Source organism: Mastigoproctus giganteus, chromosome 1, assembly GCF_048544385.1.
Source record: "Mastigoproctus giganteus isolate SK-2022 chromosome 1, ASM4854438v1, whole genome shotgun sequence".
Classification (NCBI taxonomy): Eukaryota; Metazoa; Arthropoda; class Arachnida; order Uropygi; family Thelyphonidae; genus Mastigoproctus; species Mastigoproctus giganteus.
In genome coordinates, this window is record NC_143575.1 from 74,071,026 (window position 1) to 74,088,022 (window position 16,997).

General features: G+C 33.9%; 1 protein-coding gene across 1 annotated transcript in view; it reads left to right on the forward strand.

The window, feature by feature from the left end:
- LOC150090888 (poly(rC)-binding protein 3-like) overlaps positions 1–16,997 on the forward strand; it is a 646,900-nt gene that overhangs the window by 502,959 nt on the left and 126,944 nt on the right. Inside the window, 1 exon segment of the mRNA XM_090373382.1 lies at positions 8,741–8,819. Coding sequence (XP_090229508.1) covers positions 8,741–8,819 — 79 coding nt within the window.

The following is a 16,997-nucleotide window of genomic DNA, read 5'->3' on the forward strand; positions in this document are numbered from 1 at the left end:
ATGAGAAATTATGGGAGTTAAGTTGAAAAAAATGTAATTAATGATGTTGAAATTTCACATGTTTATTTAATGAAAAAACTTTTGAGCCTACATGCCAATATGGATCCTGGGGGCTGATAGCATATAACCTGTAATTTAAGGGAGGCGGCAAGTGAGTGCATTGAACCATTGAGGCTAATTGTGAGAGCATCACTGGACTCCGGAATAATTCCGTTCGATTGGAAAAGTGACAACGTATCTCCAATACATAAGGGCAGTTCTAAGAGTGAAGTGGGAAATTACCAGCTGGTCAGTCTAACTTTAGTAGTAGGGAAAATCATGGAGACAATGATCAAGGGTGGAATTCAGGATCATTTAGATAGAAATGGAGTTCTGAAGAATATGCAGCATGGTTTTGTAAAGGGAAAATCATGTTTAACAAATCTGGCTAGGTATTTTGACAGAGTCACTCAAAATTTGGATTTAGGGAATAATTTCGACATTGTTTATTTAGATTTCAGCAAAGTATTTCACTCAGTTTCCCACATGAGCAGTTACTTTATAATCTGGAACAGGTTGGAATCACATGGAAAATCCTTAGATGGATAGCTGAATGGCTTCAGGGCAGGAGGGAGGGTTGTGATGAATGGTTATTCCTGAGATTGATTGGATTGACGTAAGAAGTGCGGTTCCCCAAGGATCAGTATTTGGACCACTGTTGTTTTTGATTTCATAAATGACATTGATGGAAGGATAGAGGGGCGTGATGTCTAAATTTGCAGATGATGCAAAGATTGGTAGAGTAGTTAATGATCACCACCAAGCAGAGCTTCTTCTTTAGAGTGACCTAGATAGACTTCAAGGATTGTCAGAAAAATGGCAGCTATGCTTAACCTTGTATAATTAATGCTTTATCTAATTAATTAGCCCTTATTCTGAGAATGCACAAGAACTCCATTCCATTTCATCATACACATTGGAAATTTTGTGTACATACTTGATTCTTAAAAATTAGATTATTTATTGAGTGTTCTGTTTTGTACGATTTTTCATTTTGACTCTCTGCCTAATCCTTAGAAAAGGATGGTTCAGATATCAATGAGAAGTTTTGTATTACTAGCTTATTAAGAAATATGGAGAATACAATCAGTGGTGACATCACCAGGCAGAGGGGTAACCATCAGTTTTACAGTAATCTCTAGTCAGTCGATCACCAGCTATACAGTTTACAAACACCTTTATGAATGTTTGATTTTGATTTTTTATATCATTATGTATATGAGAAAATCACTGCCAGTTTATAAACTACTTTTCAGTAGTTTGTAAATTGGCATTCAAAAAAACCGGAAATTTCTGCAGTAGGCATAATAAGATTAGTTTAATAATTTCTAAGCATCACATCTGAAAAGAAAATGGCAAGTTCTATTGCATAGTACATTGTTATAAACCTTTCATCAACCTAGAAACCAAGTGCAATGACAATGAATATTTATTACAGCCACAAGCACATAAACAGTGCAAAGTCTTCATTGAAGAGCATGAAAATACAGCAAACAAACTTCATGCTTGGCAACCAAGGACATCTGTGAATTCTGAGCAGTCATGTCAAGACTTTTAAGTGTCTGGATGCAGACAAAAAAGCTTTCCATTCCCATTGTATGTGAAGGTACCAGTAATACTGTACTAATTTTTTCACTCCACTACAGTAAAGGTCCCACTAATACTGTTAATGTTGGTGATGCCTTGATGCAGTCACTTCCATCTTAACAAACAGCCCCAATTCTGAGATGAAAAATTATATATTTGAAATATGCTCCATACTTTCTGTATTTCCTGTTTACATCTTCTGTTTCATACAATTTTCAAAAATTTGATCCTAATCATTGCAGTATAATATTTTGCTGAAACCGAGATGAAAAAAAGATGCCATCTTCATTTATTTTCCTTATTGAACAGAGGACTGTTAGATTACTGTTGAAATTTATTAAAGATAAGATAATAGCCTGCAGTATTGCCAAAACATGTAAGTTAAAAGGCTAATGTTATCTGTTTCTATCAAATGATACCAAGCCTGACACACAACTACAGTAACAGTGAATACCTTGAAGTATCTGAAATGGAAGATACTCCCCACTTACATGATCCAAACTTACCACCTGATTATCATTTGTTTAGACCATTAAAAGTGTTTTTAGAAGTAAAAAATTCCAAAATAAATGCAAAGCCTCTTTGAAAAAGGAATTCAGAAGTTATGATAACTTCCGAAAGACAGCAGAAGTTTTTAAACAAAGAGGAAGACATTTTCTAGAGTAACAATGTTTCTATTATTGACCTAGCACCAGTAAAATTTTATAACAGTTCTCATTGATATTTAAAACGCCCTCTATATACACAGTAAATATTGCCTACTTATGTAATTGAAAACAGGAGTCATGAAGCAATTATACTAATTTGTAAAGAAGTATATATTCCTAAGGGAACTGGATGAAAAATCTTTCTTCTAAAAGAAAGATCTATCATTTTTTACCCATAACAATGAAGGAAAACATATTTTTAGATTTTCTTATTTTTTTTCATTATTTTGATAGTAAGGGTAGCAGAAATAGTAACAATAGGAGTTCTGAAAACAGGTCCTCTTGATAACATAAATCATTATATCTTGAAATTTACAGTGTTATGTGACTACTGTAATTTTTTGATCTCATGATTTTATTTGTAGTGAAATGCAGAACTTGTAATGGTTTGAATTAAAAGGTGATTGCTGTGGTTTTTTTTTTGTATATTTTTGCTCAACATAGGTTTTGTTTCAGTGCATTATTCTTAATTATTATAACTTCTGAATATTGCTAAATTGGAAATAGTAACTCTGATAACTCAGAAAAAATTGGTTATAACATCATGATTTTTGTTATTCTTTATTTCTTTGTGTTGGAAAAAATTGGTTATAACCTCTCAATCCTTGATATTCTTTATTTCTTTATGTATTTTCATATAAAGACCTATTTCATTTTTTTTTTTTTTTTTTTAGTTCACTCTCTCTGTCTAATTGTCTGTTTTTTTTTTTTTTGTCTTAAAATCCTTTCAGATATACTGAATATTTTAAAGTTTGATTCATTGGTTTGAACCAATGTGTCATAGATTATATCTTTAATTATGATTCATTATTTATTATATCTGTTATGCTTGGTTTTCTTTAAAAAGATATGAACTTTATAAAAATTTTAAACAACACGTTATTGAAGTAAAATTTCTAATCTAGCTCATAGCTTTAAAAAAAGATTACTGAGTATTAATTTGATGAATAATATTTATATTTTTACCATATATTTTGTTGTTGTTATTATTAGTAATACAATGAAGGAAAACCTTGATTTAATGGACTTCAGAAATAATGGACAGTGTCCACTGAACCAGGATTTTCATCCATATGGGACCTGGTGTCTAACTATCTCAGTCTGATAAAATTTACCATCAATTTAAACATTTTCATTAACAGTTTTACTGCCAGATTTTACAACAGCCTTTTTCACCTAGAATTGAAAACTACATTTGAGTCAATCTGGATTGAAGGAGACAACCATTTTTTGGCTTTCTTTTTGCTGTAGCTGAATTAATCAGCCTCAGTGAAGATTGATTTGACAGAAATGTCAATCAATCTTCACTGAGGCTGATTGATTGACAGAAATGTCTGGTTTTTTTCTGTCATATTGGAAAAAAAGTTCTAAAAGTAGGGTAGTTCCCCCTCAAAGTGGATTAAAAATCTTACCATGCATATTTGCACAAGGAAGCAATGAATGTATTAACAATAAAGCAAATTTAACTCATAACTAATGAGGTGGCTGACCTTGATTTTGTTTATCAATACAGAATCAGATTAAAAAACTGAAATACTGGTATGAAGTAACTTGTTGATTAGAGTTCATGTTTAGAGTTCCTTCTGTTATGAAGAAACTATAAGCAAAACCTGGTGCCTCCATAGCCAGGTGGGCAGGATCAGCAGAGCGTAGCAGACGCTTCTTGATTAGACCGACGTTCGAGCCTGTGACCACCAAATACAGAGGATGTGGAAAGGTCAGGGAATGACAACTGCATATCCCCCAGAGCAATATGGCCTTAGTTGCTAATGCTCCTAAAAAAAAAAAAAAAAAAAAAACAAATAAGCAAAACTGAATATATGTGTCCTGTATCCTTTACAAGATTCACATTGTAGAGTGCAAGAGTGACAGGATTTTCCTAATCGTCACCCCCACCAGTTGGTGAGCATATCAAACATCAGTAGACATCATCTCAACCTGAAGCGAGGGTACTCTCAAGTACCCTTGCTGCAGATTCAGTGAGAGTACTTGAGAGTTCTTCAGACACTGAATACACTTAAACCAGAGTTTCCCATGCCACTGTACAATAAAATTTCAAGCTCTTGTACTCCATATAATGTGGTAAGTGCAGTAAAATGCAGTTTTACATTTAATTTATTTTTTATTTTTTAATATTAATAGTGCAAAATGATGCAAGAAAGCAAGCTTATACAGCATTATCCAAAAAAAAAAAAAATCCCATTTCACCTATCCATCTCCTCCAGTAGTTTGACTGATTCTTCCTTGAATTTATTCAGCCTACTCACTTCCAAAACAATGAATGGAAACTTGATCCAACAATCAACCACCTGTTGGCTGAAGGGTAACTTCCACATGTCTATTCTGCAACCATCCCACTATCCTTCCTCAATTTGAATTTATACCCCCACCCACCACACATGTGCATAGTCTGAGAAAGAGGAAGAATCCCATTAGCATTGAGTTTGCTCAAGTCATTCAAAGCTTTAAACACTTCAGTCAGATCACCTCACAGGTGTCTAGTCTCCAGATACTGCAGTTTGCAGAACTGAAGCCTTTCTCACTAAGAGCACCTTTTTGTTCCCCTTACCAATCTCATTGCCCTTTTCTGTACCCATTCCAGCAGCGCTACATCCTTCCTAAAATGAAGCCTGCAGAACATACAGTACTCAAAATGTGGCCTGACCATTGCCTTATACAATGGAATAATCACCTCCTTATCCTTGCTACCAAAATTCCTGTGTATCATTCACAAAACCCCATGAAGTTGTGGCAGCTGTCTGCACTGCTCAGAGAATTTCATATCAGTCTGCACAAATACTCCCAAGTCCTTTTCATTTTCCACTACCTTAAGTGTAGTACCACATAGTTGATACATTATTCTAGGATTACTGCTACCCATATGCAGTACCTTATCAATGTTAAACTGCAGTTGCCCTTTTTCAGCCTATATGTGTAATATTTCTAGATCCTGTTGCAGTATCATAATGCCATTACTGTCATTAACAACCTGCCAACTTTTGCATAATTTGCAAACTTGGACATTAAGTCTGATATGCCTTCATCAATATTATTAATAAATACAGAAAACAAAACTGAGCTCAGTGCCAAGCCCTTGGGGACTATACTAATAACACAAAGCGCAGTGTCCATTGATAACCATATCTTTTCCCACTCGACCATTCCTTTATCCACAATGGCAGCTTTCTCTTAATGCTGCACTGCTCAGTTTGTACAGCAGTCTCTTATGTGCAACAGTATCAAATGCTTTCCTGAAGTATAAGTATATAATATCAAAATTATTTTTTTGCATCCAGTAGTTCCTTTGTCACTGCATCATAGTATTCAATCATATTGGTCAAACAATATTTCCCCTTATACTTCAGTCCTGTATAGGTGGTCCTGCATTACTTCTTTAATCAGCGACTCCATTATTTTCCCTGTAATGCACGTTAGGCTAAGGGGTCTGTAATTACTCATGTCGCCATTTGACCCCCTTTATAAATTTGAGATACATTGCACATCTCCAGTCCACAGGGACCTCCCCTGAATCCGAAGATGCTCTCATTATGGACTAAGGGTTTGCTTACCTCCTTTGCTGTCTCCCTCAATATAATTTGGTAAATCACATTCACCCCAGGTATCTTTTTTATGTTTAATTTCAACAATTTCTCTTCCACCTTCCTCTCAGTTATTACAAAATCATTCAGCTCCCTGTTAAAACTTGATAAACTGTGGCATCTACCTCCTTAAAGAATTCCTCATGTGAATGTAGATGCAAAATACCTATTGAGCCTCTCACTAGTCTGTGCAGATTCATCAACAGTTGGCACCTCTGTAGCCAGGTGGGCAGGAGCAGCTTATTTATTTTAATTATTATTTTAATATGGATAAATAAATAAATTGGTAATTTAAAAATAAATATATTTTAATATGGATAAATAAATAAATATATGGATAGTATAAATAAATATGGAGGATACGGAAAGGTCAGGGAATGACCGCCGCATATCCCCGGAGCAATATGGCCTTAGTTGCTAATGCTCCTTAAAACCAAATAACAAACAAACAGCAACAGTTAAACCATCAGCATGAAGTGGACTGATGTGATTCAACCACTTCCTTCTACTGTTAATATAAGTAAAGAAGTCTCTGCTACTTTTCTGGAAATTTTTTGCCAGAAACTTCTCATAATCTGCCATGACTTGTCTTTTATTCATAATAGAGCACATTTTCATAACTTCTTGCAACTCAGGAAATATATGCATTTCTTTCATTTAACTGACACTCAAATTAAACAGATAGTCTTCCACTTCCCATATATTCCATTAAATCAAGGTTTAACTGTAGTAATACCAAATATAACTAAAATTCAACTTTTACCTGAGTAACATGAATATTATACCTATATGACCTTAATGTTCTACACATTTTATTTGGAAATCAAAAAATAATTTCATTAAATGTTATATAATTTTTCCACATTTATTCATTGACTTTGTGAATGAATATATTATTTTAATGCTCATTACTGGTTAAAAAAGTTTTAGGTATATATATATATATATTTTTTTTTTTTTTTTTTTAATTTTACATGTGAATATGTTTAATGTTGATGATGCTATGATTAAAGTATAAATAACTTTAAATGATATTTCTGAAATATTAATATATTATGTATACTTTCTTGTGAAAAAATAAGTGTGAATATGAAATATGATTATTTCAATTTTAAACATTAAATACTGTATTCAACTGAATTAAATTCATTAATAAAGAAATTTTGTTCCCCCTCCTCAAGAAAGTATACACTTGAAAATTTTTATAACATACTGTTGGTTACAAGACACAATATTTATATCCAAATAGGATTATTATTCTACATTTCTGAAAGTATACCTATGCATGTATGTAGTTACATTCTCAATGCAAACAAATGCATTGTTTCTTGCATCATAGAATAAGCAGGAAGTAATTTATTTTAGAATGCATTTTTAGTGTTGTATTTATCAAAAATAAAACTTATCAAAATGGATATTATGTTTGCTTGAAAAAGTATAAAATCTATTTGATAGTAATCAAAGCAAAAGAAGAGCATTCCAACAAGCTTTATTTCTGTGGAAAGCATCCCACTCGAGTATTAGTATGACTTAAGCCCATTTCTTATAAAATTAAGAAGCCTTTGAAATCGGAACATCTTAAAAGGCTTTTCAGTTATGGTTAAGGATTTTGTTAATTCTTTTTATTATGAAGGCTTCTTATTTTGCTATTTTTATTGCAATATAAGTCCTGCTAACGTCTAAATTTCATTAAGTAATTTAAATGTTATTAACCTTCCGTTTTGATGCCTGGCACTTGAGTCAATCCCCAAGAGTATCAGAGCATTTGAAATCAAAGAATAGTCTTCCAGAATAGAATTTATGCTCCTATGAAGAGAAGGGAAGCTTCTGTAAAGAACTTAGTATAGTTGTTTTTATTCATTTATGTAACAGCTTGTCCTTCACAAGGCATTCCATTGAAAGAGTGCTAGATCAATTTTATTAAAAGATAAAATGAGTAATTTTACAAAAAAATTCTTAAAAAAATAATTGTTGCAGCTATGAACTTGAAATTTTATTATGCCAATGAGAACAATATTGTTGACATTTCTTGTAAAAATGAATATTGAATCATCATATGCTGCGATATCATAATTGTTTTGAGAGTTGTATTTAGAGTCATATTTAAAACTTTCATTAAAAGTAACTACCATAGACATGAATGTGGTATTAGATATTCCCAAAGATTATGGAATTCTTTACTAACAGGAAAAAAATTTAATGAGAAATATTTGTTTATTTCCATGCTATTCGCTTTTAAAAGTGAAGTTCAAAAATCTGCTTTCTTTATGAAATAGCTTTTTTAAGAAAAAGCTGATAGAAATATGAAAATGATATCTTGAGTCCATACAGTTTGGTAATCAATGAGATAAAAAAAAAAGAATGTAAAATATTGTAAAGTGGCTATGCTATAAGAGTTTAAATTTGGGGAATGAGACACTCTGCAAACTTCCAAGGGTATTATGAAAACATACATGCCTTCCAGTGGATTAAAAGTAGCCCATGTTATTGTATGGTATTTGGATTTATTCCAAATTGTCTGAAATGTAGAAGGTGAGGCATCATAAGTATTTTGTCTTGTAACCTATTTATTTTCCATTTCTCCAGTTGTTTTAGTGTCAGATGTTTAAAATGAAAATTTAAATTATACTCTTAAATAATGAGTTAATATCTAAATTACTAAATATTTAAAATCAGTATTTATATAAAAATAATTTATTATTATATTTTATTATTTACAAAAGTAAATTTGTTGTTAATTATGCTTTATCCTGAAAGTACTAGACTGTCAACCATACCCCTCCTTTCTCTTTCTTCCTGCCCCCGCAGCTGACCAAGCTGCACCAGCTGGCCCTACAGCATGCCCCCCTCCTGCCTGGGCACAGCGTTGGGACCCTTAACCCACAAGGTACCCTGCCACCTCCCCCTCCTCGGGATGGCACAACAGCACCCCCACTGCTATCGTTGCTGCCTGTGTTGCATGCTGGGTGGGAGTGGGACGGGAAGAGCAGAGGTGCATCTCTTATGGACTAGTTTCTGGACAATGGTTAACTTAGTGGGAATGTTTCTTTTTTGTGCTGAAATTTTTGCTTGATATGTGGAGGGGGATATGTTAAGCATATGTAATATTAAGCATTGTGTTATGTTCTAAATTTCTACATGTTACATTTTCTTTCTGGGTTTAAAAAGCTTATAAGCACTAAACCTAATGTTATACAATCTTTGAATGGCTGTTTTAATTTAATTAGTGGCTTTTGCACTAGTATTTTCTTTAAACCTGTAGATTTAGTTGTTTATTTGCTTAACTGATATGTGCCACTAGCACAGTTATTGAAATTGTGCTTCATTTAGCTTTTCTATTTTTGTATTATTTTAACATGTGGAATGTATAAAATTGCACTTATTTACGTGATTATAGATTTGTCTTAAAACAAAAATTTATTCATTGTTTTTGAATTGGTCTAATATTTTGTAATAATAATAGCTGTTACATTAAATTTATTCAGTAAAATCATGCAAAGCATGCAATTCTGTGACCTGCTTCTCCATCTGTTCTCTCTCTCTTTTTCTGTCTCATTTCCCCTTTTTATCTTTCTTTTACAATTATTATGTGCACACACACACACACAAATCAAACATGTCAAATATTATATATATATGTATATAGTGTGTTTATATATGGGTGAATGCTTGTCAAAAAATTATTCTATAGTCTAGAGTTTTTTTTTTAATTACTAATTTTGTAAATTTTATGCAAAAGATTTTAAGCAATCAAAGATTTGTATATAATCTAAATTTTGTTATTAACTGAAATGTTAATTTGTTAATAAATGTAATATCAGTTGTATTGATTTATTTTCATTATTGTAATTTCATGTGGTCTATATATTAGCATTCATTATATTAAAGTTTATAATGATAATGTAACATGTAATGCATAAAATTCTGAATAATTAAATCAGTTCTGTATTTTAGAATTGATTTTAATTATTTTTGATTAATTTCATTCCATTCAATTTTTTAGAGAAATTTTTATATTCTAAAAATATAACAATACAGAATACTAAATATTTTTTATTTACAATAAAAAGGCAGGCAAGAAATCAGATATATAAATTTGAAATTCTGTAATTCACAAAAAATAGTCTCATTCAAAAATACTGTATATTTTGATATTTTTCGAGTGACTAAAATCAAATGCTGTATGCAGGTAAAAAAATATTATGATTAAATCATGATGTTTTCTATCTGCTCATATTATTGACCAAATTTCAATCTGTAGACAAATTTCATTTGAAAATTGCATTCATTTAGTATCTGTATTGTAATTTAATCATAATGTATATATGCTGCACTTTCCCCTCCCACAATACAAATATTTATGTATTTACTTAAAATATTAAGAACATAACCTAATATTTTTATTAAACATATGTTATTTTTTGTAATATATGTATATATCAAAGGAAAATTTTGAACAAAACAACCAGCAAATCATATATATATATATTTTTTTTTTTTTTTCCAGTTATAAAATAAATTTTTGCTAACTTATTCCATATAAGTGTCTAATATCCTTGCATATATTTTATTCAGAATACAATAATATGTTTAGACAACTAGGTCTTGGATTGTGATTTTTGAGTCTCCCTCGTGTTCCAAAATGTTTAAATGTTTATCCTTGTTACATCTGTGAAATCTCTAATCTTTTAGGAACTGAACTTTTTCTAATAGCCAAGATTTGTGGTACAAATTTATTTACTTTGTTATTTACTTTGTCATTAATTTTTCATTTGTGAAAAATTAATATTGTTAATACTGATATGAAACAAGCAGTAATAAAAGTTTTGTTTTTTACCTGACCATTTAGTATCAAGCATAGTTCTAAATAATACATTTCTCAAGAGTGATTATATTCTAGAAAAAGTACAATTTATGCTGAGAACAATAATTATAGGATAGGACTGGTTTGCTGACTCAGTCAGTGAAGCTCTTGCTATTGTGCATTGATCATTTATTTGTCAATGAATGCAGCATAGCTTCTGAATATTCATAGCAAACAAATTTTGAGTAACTTAGTATGTATTTTGCAAACTCTTTGTATAGAGTGTTCTGTAATTATGCGACACAATTAGCAGGAATATATTCCTCAGTAAAAAACTGAGGAATTTTTTATTGAGGAATATATTCCTCAGTAAAAAACAACTAAAGATAGTAATTTTAATAGAAGGGTCTTTGTCTTGAATTATTGAGATAGAGCTGCTTCATTTTTACATGGCATTTGAGCATAATAATAAATTATCAGTTATATGGCTGACAACATTTCGTTTTGTGAAAAAAATGCAAACAATTCTGAGTATTGATAATGTCAATACTCAGAGATAAACAGTAGAGATAAATATAGAATAATGTAATTGTTGTTCCAAATGTTGCTTTTAATTATGTACAGTACATTTTGTTTCACTTATGAGGCAGAGACATTTATGTAATGTCAAATCGATCACATGTTTGCCAGTAGCGAACATGTATACAGGTTTCTCACAAAAGGAGGCTTTTTTCCCAAACATCATTCCTAAAATGACCCGTATACAAATCTTACAAACATGTATACAGGTTTGAAAGCCTCATTTTAAAAAAGGATGTGGGTCTGCTGGAACAAATGCAGAGAAGAGCAACAGGGTTAGTCCGAGATATAAAAGGGTACCTGTATCAAGAAAGACTTGAGTTCCGTAAATGGTAGTGTCTGTAAACTAGGAATCTGTGGGGAGATCTAATCGAAGTGCTTAAGGCATTGAATGGTTTGAGTAAACTAAATTCTGATAACATCTTTACTCTTTTTTTGGCAACATGCACAACATGATATAAATTTAAACTGGAAAAGGTTGGTTCCAGAATGGATTTTATTTTAACCAGATAGTGATTGATTTTTGGAATAAACTTCCACCTGGTATTGTGGAAGTGGATAGTTTGAATAAATTTAAAGAAGGATTGGACAAATTAGAAGGGCTGGACAAATTAGAAGGGCTGGACAAACAAATTAGCTTGCTTCTTTACATAATTTTGCCAGTATTAATGCTAATAAAAGAAATATATTTATTCTGTCATTATCACACTGCAGCAGTTTGAAAGAATATCTTATGTTTTCTGACTGTGCAAGAAGTGCAGGCTTTAAAGAAGAAGCCAGCATATTGCAATGGATTCACTCTTCACATGTTGATTTTTGATAAGTGACAGTTGAAGCTTTAGTCATAGGTAGTGTAACGTACACAACTGGCAGAAGGGAATCCATATTCTGTATATGAGTTATGTAACACCAACAGCATTTTGTGACATTGTGAGTGTGGTATAACGAGTGATCATCTCATCGGCTCACATTCCTTCCCTCATAAATGGAGTTTCTGAGGACAACATCATCTGAACTACTAGAAGACACATCATTAGCATTTAGGCAGTGAACTTGATTTACACACTGTGTGATGCTAACATACTTTAGTTATGCCAGTGATGAGTTTCTAGGCACTAAATATACTCAGTGATGAATGGCACACATTTGCATATTGACCGAAATCTCCAGATAAGAACCACACCATCTTTTTCTGTGAGACTGTTTGTAGACAATGTTTACACATTGACTTGTAAATAGCACTTGTGGAGGAGAGTTCAAGGTACCTGCTCTGCAATCCATGCTGCTTCCAGTATCTTTAAAGTTCAGCATTCATTTGTAATTTGTATGCTGTGTCAAAACATATGCTAAGATCTGGGAAGGAAGGAATGAGGGGGTACTTTGAACATCTAACTTACAAAATAAATAAATATCATACCTTAATGTAGTAATAATTAATCCTGTTATTCATAAAATCATCAATTTATTGATTTTTCCCAATGGCTATACATAAAACTTGAAGCTATATCTCAATAAAAAAAATGTGTAACGACTTGGTTCATATGTGAACTTTTTAATTTGTTTTTGACCAATTATAGACCCTCTTAATTTTTCCATATGGTTATTGAATGCCCCTATATGTGCAAGGAATGTCCAGATTTATTTCAGCAGGGATTTTTTTTTGTTTCAGTGTCTCCCTGACCAAAATAATTTTTTGTATTAAACCAGAGAAACTAAATTATACATAATTTAATTATCCTGAGGTTGCAAAATAGTTAACTGATGTATAAATTAGTGCAAGTGCATAATTTCTTTAACTTTTTTGCAGTCTAAGGCTTATAGTCCTAAAGTGCTCTATGATCTTAATCACTAGGCATTTCTCATATTGTGGAGTTGTACTTTGCAACTGGATTGTCATCATTGCATCACCAGGGTACCTGCCCACCCACTGATGAGGCACCAACAAGCTCCAAAATGGTGCCGTCTGGGTGGTGGTATCCGCTGAGAATAAGTAGTCTTCTCCATTGGTGAAGCGTTACTTGTTCGAAGTGGTACAATATTGTGGTAACTTGTTGTAAAGGGATTTGCAATATAAGATGTACTTAATGATGTCAATTCCTAGTTAGAAGCTGGCTGCATATAGAAATGATGGGAAGCAACTAGAGAGAGTAATACTCTTAATCTGATTATCAGTAGTGATTCTTCGTGCATTAAGAATCTGCAGATAAAGGAACCACTAGGTGGCAGTGATCATAGTGTGCTCAAGTGGGATTTACTCAAAGAGGTAACTATCATCAGGGGTAAAAGGAAGGGTTTTTGCTTTCGTAAAGATGAGTACAGAGGGTACTCATGATGTTAACAACAGCAAATTCAAAATGGGAAGCATTCAAAGAATTAATCTTGGAAGCTACTAGGCTTTACATACCATCAAAGAAATATTGTTCAAGGTTTAGGCCTAAATGGATGTCAGATGAAGTAATGAGACATTAGCATTAGTAGAGGCATATGATGCAAGAAAGCAAGCTTATTCAGCATCAGCCCAAAAAAAAAAAAAAACACTACTCCGATTTCACCCCTCCGTTCGTTCAAAATACCTGTCCAGCTGAGCCTTAAATTTGTTTAGGCTATCAACTTCAACAACAAGTAATGGAAGTCTATTCCACAAACCAACTGCCCACTGGCTAAAGGCAAATTTCCGCACATCTATCCGACATCCGTCCTTCCTCAATTTGAATTTATGCCCTCTCAGGTGATTATTCTGAGCAAGAGGAAGAATCCCATCGGCATTGAGCATGCTCAAGCCATTCAAAGCCTTATACACCTCTATCAGATCACCTCGCCGATGCCTAGTCTCCAGACTCTGTAATTTGCAAAACTTAAGCCTTTCTTCGTAAGAGCAACCCTTTGTTCCATTCACTAATCTTGTTGCCCTTCTCTGTACTCGTTCCAGCAGCTCTTCATCCTTCTTGAAATGAGGCCTCCAGACCTGTATACAGTACTCAAGGTGTGGCCTGACCAATGCCTTATACAAGGGAATAATCACATCCCTATCCCTGCTAGAAAAATTCCTGTATATCATTGACAAGACACCATGAGCTACTCTTGCCGCTCGTCTGCACTGCTCAGAGAACTTCATATCTGCCTGCACAATTACCCCCAGGTCCTTTTCATTCTCTACCACTGTCAGCGTAGTACCACAGAGTTGATACGTTGATCTGGGGTTACTGTTTCCCATATGTAGTACTTTACATTTGTCAATGTTAAACTTCATTTGCCACCTCTCAGCCCATCTGCTCAACCTTTACAGATCCTGTTGCAGCAGCATAGCATCAGTAGTGTCCTTAACAACCCTGCGAACCTTTTATCGTCTGCAAACTTGGACATTAAGCTTGATATACCATCATCAATATCATTTATAAATACAGAAAACAACAATGGACCCAACACTGAACCCTGAGGAACTCCACTAATAACATTAGTCCACGCTGAGCAGTGTCCATTGATTACCACTCTCTGTCTTCTGCCACTCAACCATCCCTTTATCCATAGCAGCAATTTGCCTCCAATGCCACACTGCTCCAATTTGTGCAGCAGTCTTCCATGCGCAACAGTATCAAAAGCCTTTCTAAGATCCAAATATATAATATCAAAGTTATTCCCTGCATCCAGTTCTTCTGTGACTACATCATAGTATCCAATCAAATTGGTCAGACAAGACCTGCCCTTAACAAAACCATGCTGTGTCTGAGCTATAACTGAATTCTTGTCTAGATGATCCTGCAATGCTTCTTTAACCAGTGCCTCCATTAATTTTCCTGGAACCGAAGTTAAACTAACAGGTCTATAATTACTCGTGTCAGCCTTTGATCCTCCTTTGTGAATTGGGGTTACATTTGACCATCTCCAGTGTATGGGTACCTCCCCTGAGTCCAAAGAAGCTCTCATAATTATGGCTAGGGGTTTGCTTACTTCCTGTGCTGCGTCCTTTATTATAACTGGATAGATCCCATCCACCCCGGGTGCCCTTTTTATGTTTATCCTCAACAATATCTCCTGCACTTTCCTCTCAGTTATTAGAAAATCATCTAGCTCACTGCCAATGTTTACTTCACCTACGACATTCCCCTTCCTGAATAACTCCTCATGTGTGAATGTAGATGCAAAATACTTGTTTAGATTGTTAGCCACCTGAGCAGGATCCTCAACTGTTGAACCATCAACATCCAGTGGACCAATCTGATTCATCCCTTTCCTTCTTGAGTTTAAATAGGTAAAGAACTCTTTTCTGTTTTTCTTTGCATCCTTTGCCAAGGATTTCTCATAATCTGCCTTTGCCTGCCTAATCTCCTTTGTGACTTGGTTACAGACCAACTTATATCTATCATAGGCTTCCATGTCACCCATGAATTTGTATGTATCCCATGCATTTTCCTTCTCTGCCATATGTCTCATTAGTTCATCTGACAACCATTTAGGCCTGAACCTTGAACAGTATTTCTTGGTTGGTATGTAAAGCCTGGTAGCTTCCAAGATTAGTTCATTGAATGCTTCCCATTTTGAATTTGCTGTTGGTAACATCATCAGTCGGTCCCACTGTATAGAATTTAAATACTGTCTCAGACCATCATAGTCGCCTTTACAAAAGCAAAAACCTTCCCTTTACCTCTGATGGTAGTTACCTCCTTGAGTAAATCCCACTTCAGCACACTGTGATCACTGCCACCTAGTGGTTCCGTTATCTGCAGATTCTTAATGCATGAAGAATCACTACTGATAATCAGATCAAGAGTATTACTCCCTCTAGTTGCCTCTCGAACATGCTGGTGTAGAAAACAATCATCCAATAAATCCACAAAAGCCTTGCTAGTGTGTGAGTGACCAACCCACAAATTCCAGTCAATATCTGGGAAATTAAAATCTCCCATTATAAGACTCTCTGATTTACTGGCCCATTCTATTTCCCTGTACAGTATCTTATTATACTCATCACAGTCATTAGACCTATAGCACACTCCTACTCTCAATTTTGATTTACCTATGCTTATGTCACACCAAACTGACTCGACACTGCCCTGTCCATCGATGTCGACTGGCTTCACTTCCTTGGATTTTATGTGTTTCTTAACTAATAGCATAACCCCTCCTCCCTTCCTATCTTGTCTATCCTTTCTGTAGACGTTGTACTCCCCAAATTCCAGTTCTGCATTCCTTATATCTGTGTGACACCACGTCTCTGATATCCTAACAATATCTGCCTTTGATGTTTTGAGCAATACCTCAAATTAATGAAATTTATTTACTAAACTCCTAGCATTGGTGTACACGCAAGTATACATGCACCTGTTTCTGTTCTTATCTACCCTAACACAACCCATGTGTTTACTTGTACCGCAGTGACTTCCAGCAGTCTCTGAAATATCCTGCATCTTGTTTTTCAGGCTTCTGCTCATTCCAATAGAAGCAGTGCAAGAATCTCTTTCACCTCTGCCAGTGGTTACTGTTAATCTATTAGTCTTTGTCTACCCCCAAGCTAGCAGTTTTCCGACCCAACTAACACTGCCTCGATAGCATCAGCAAATATTCTTGCACCCTTTCTATTTAAGTGTATCCCATCCCTGTTGAAGCAATCTCTCCTGTTAACAAGTACAGTCCAGGCTGAAAAATATTCTACCCCTTGAGCCTTGCACAATCTTTCCAGGGCCG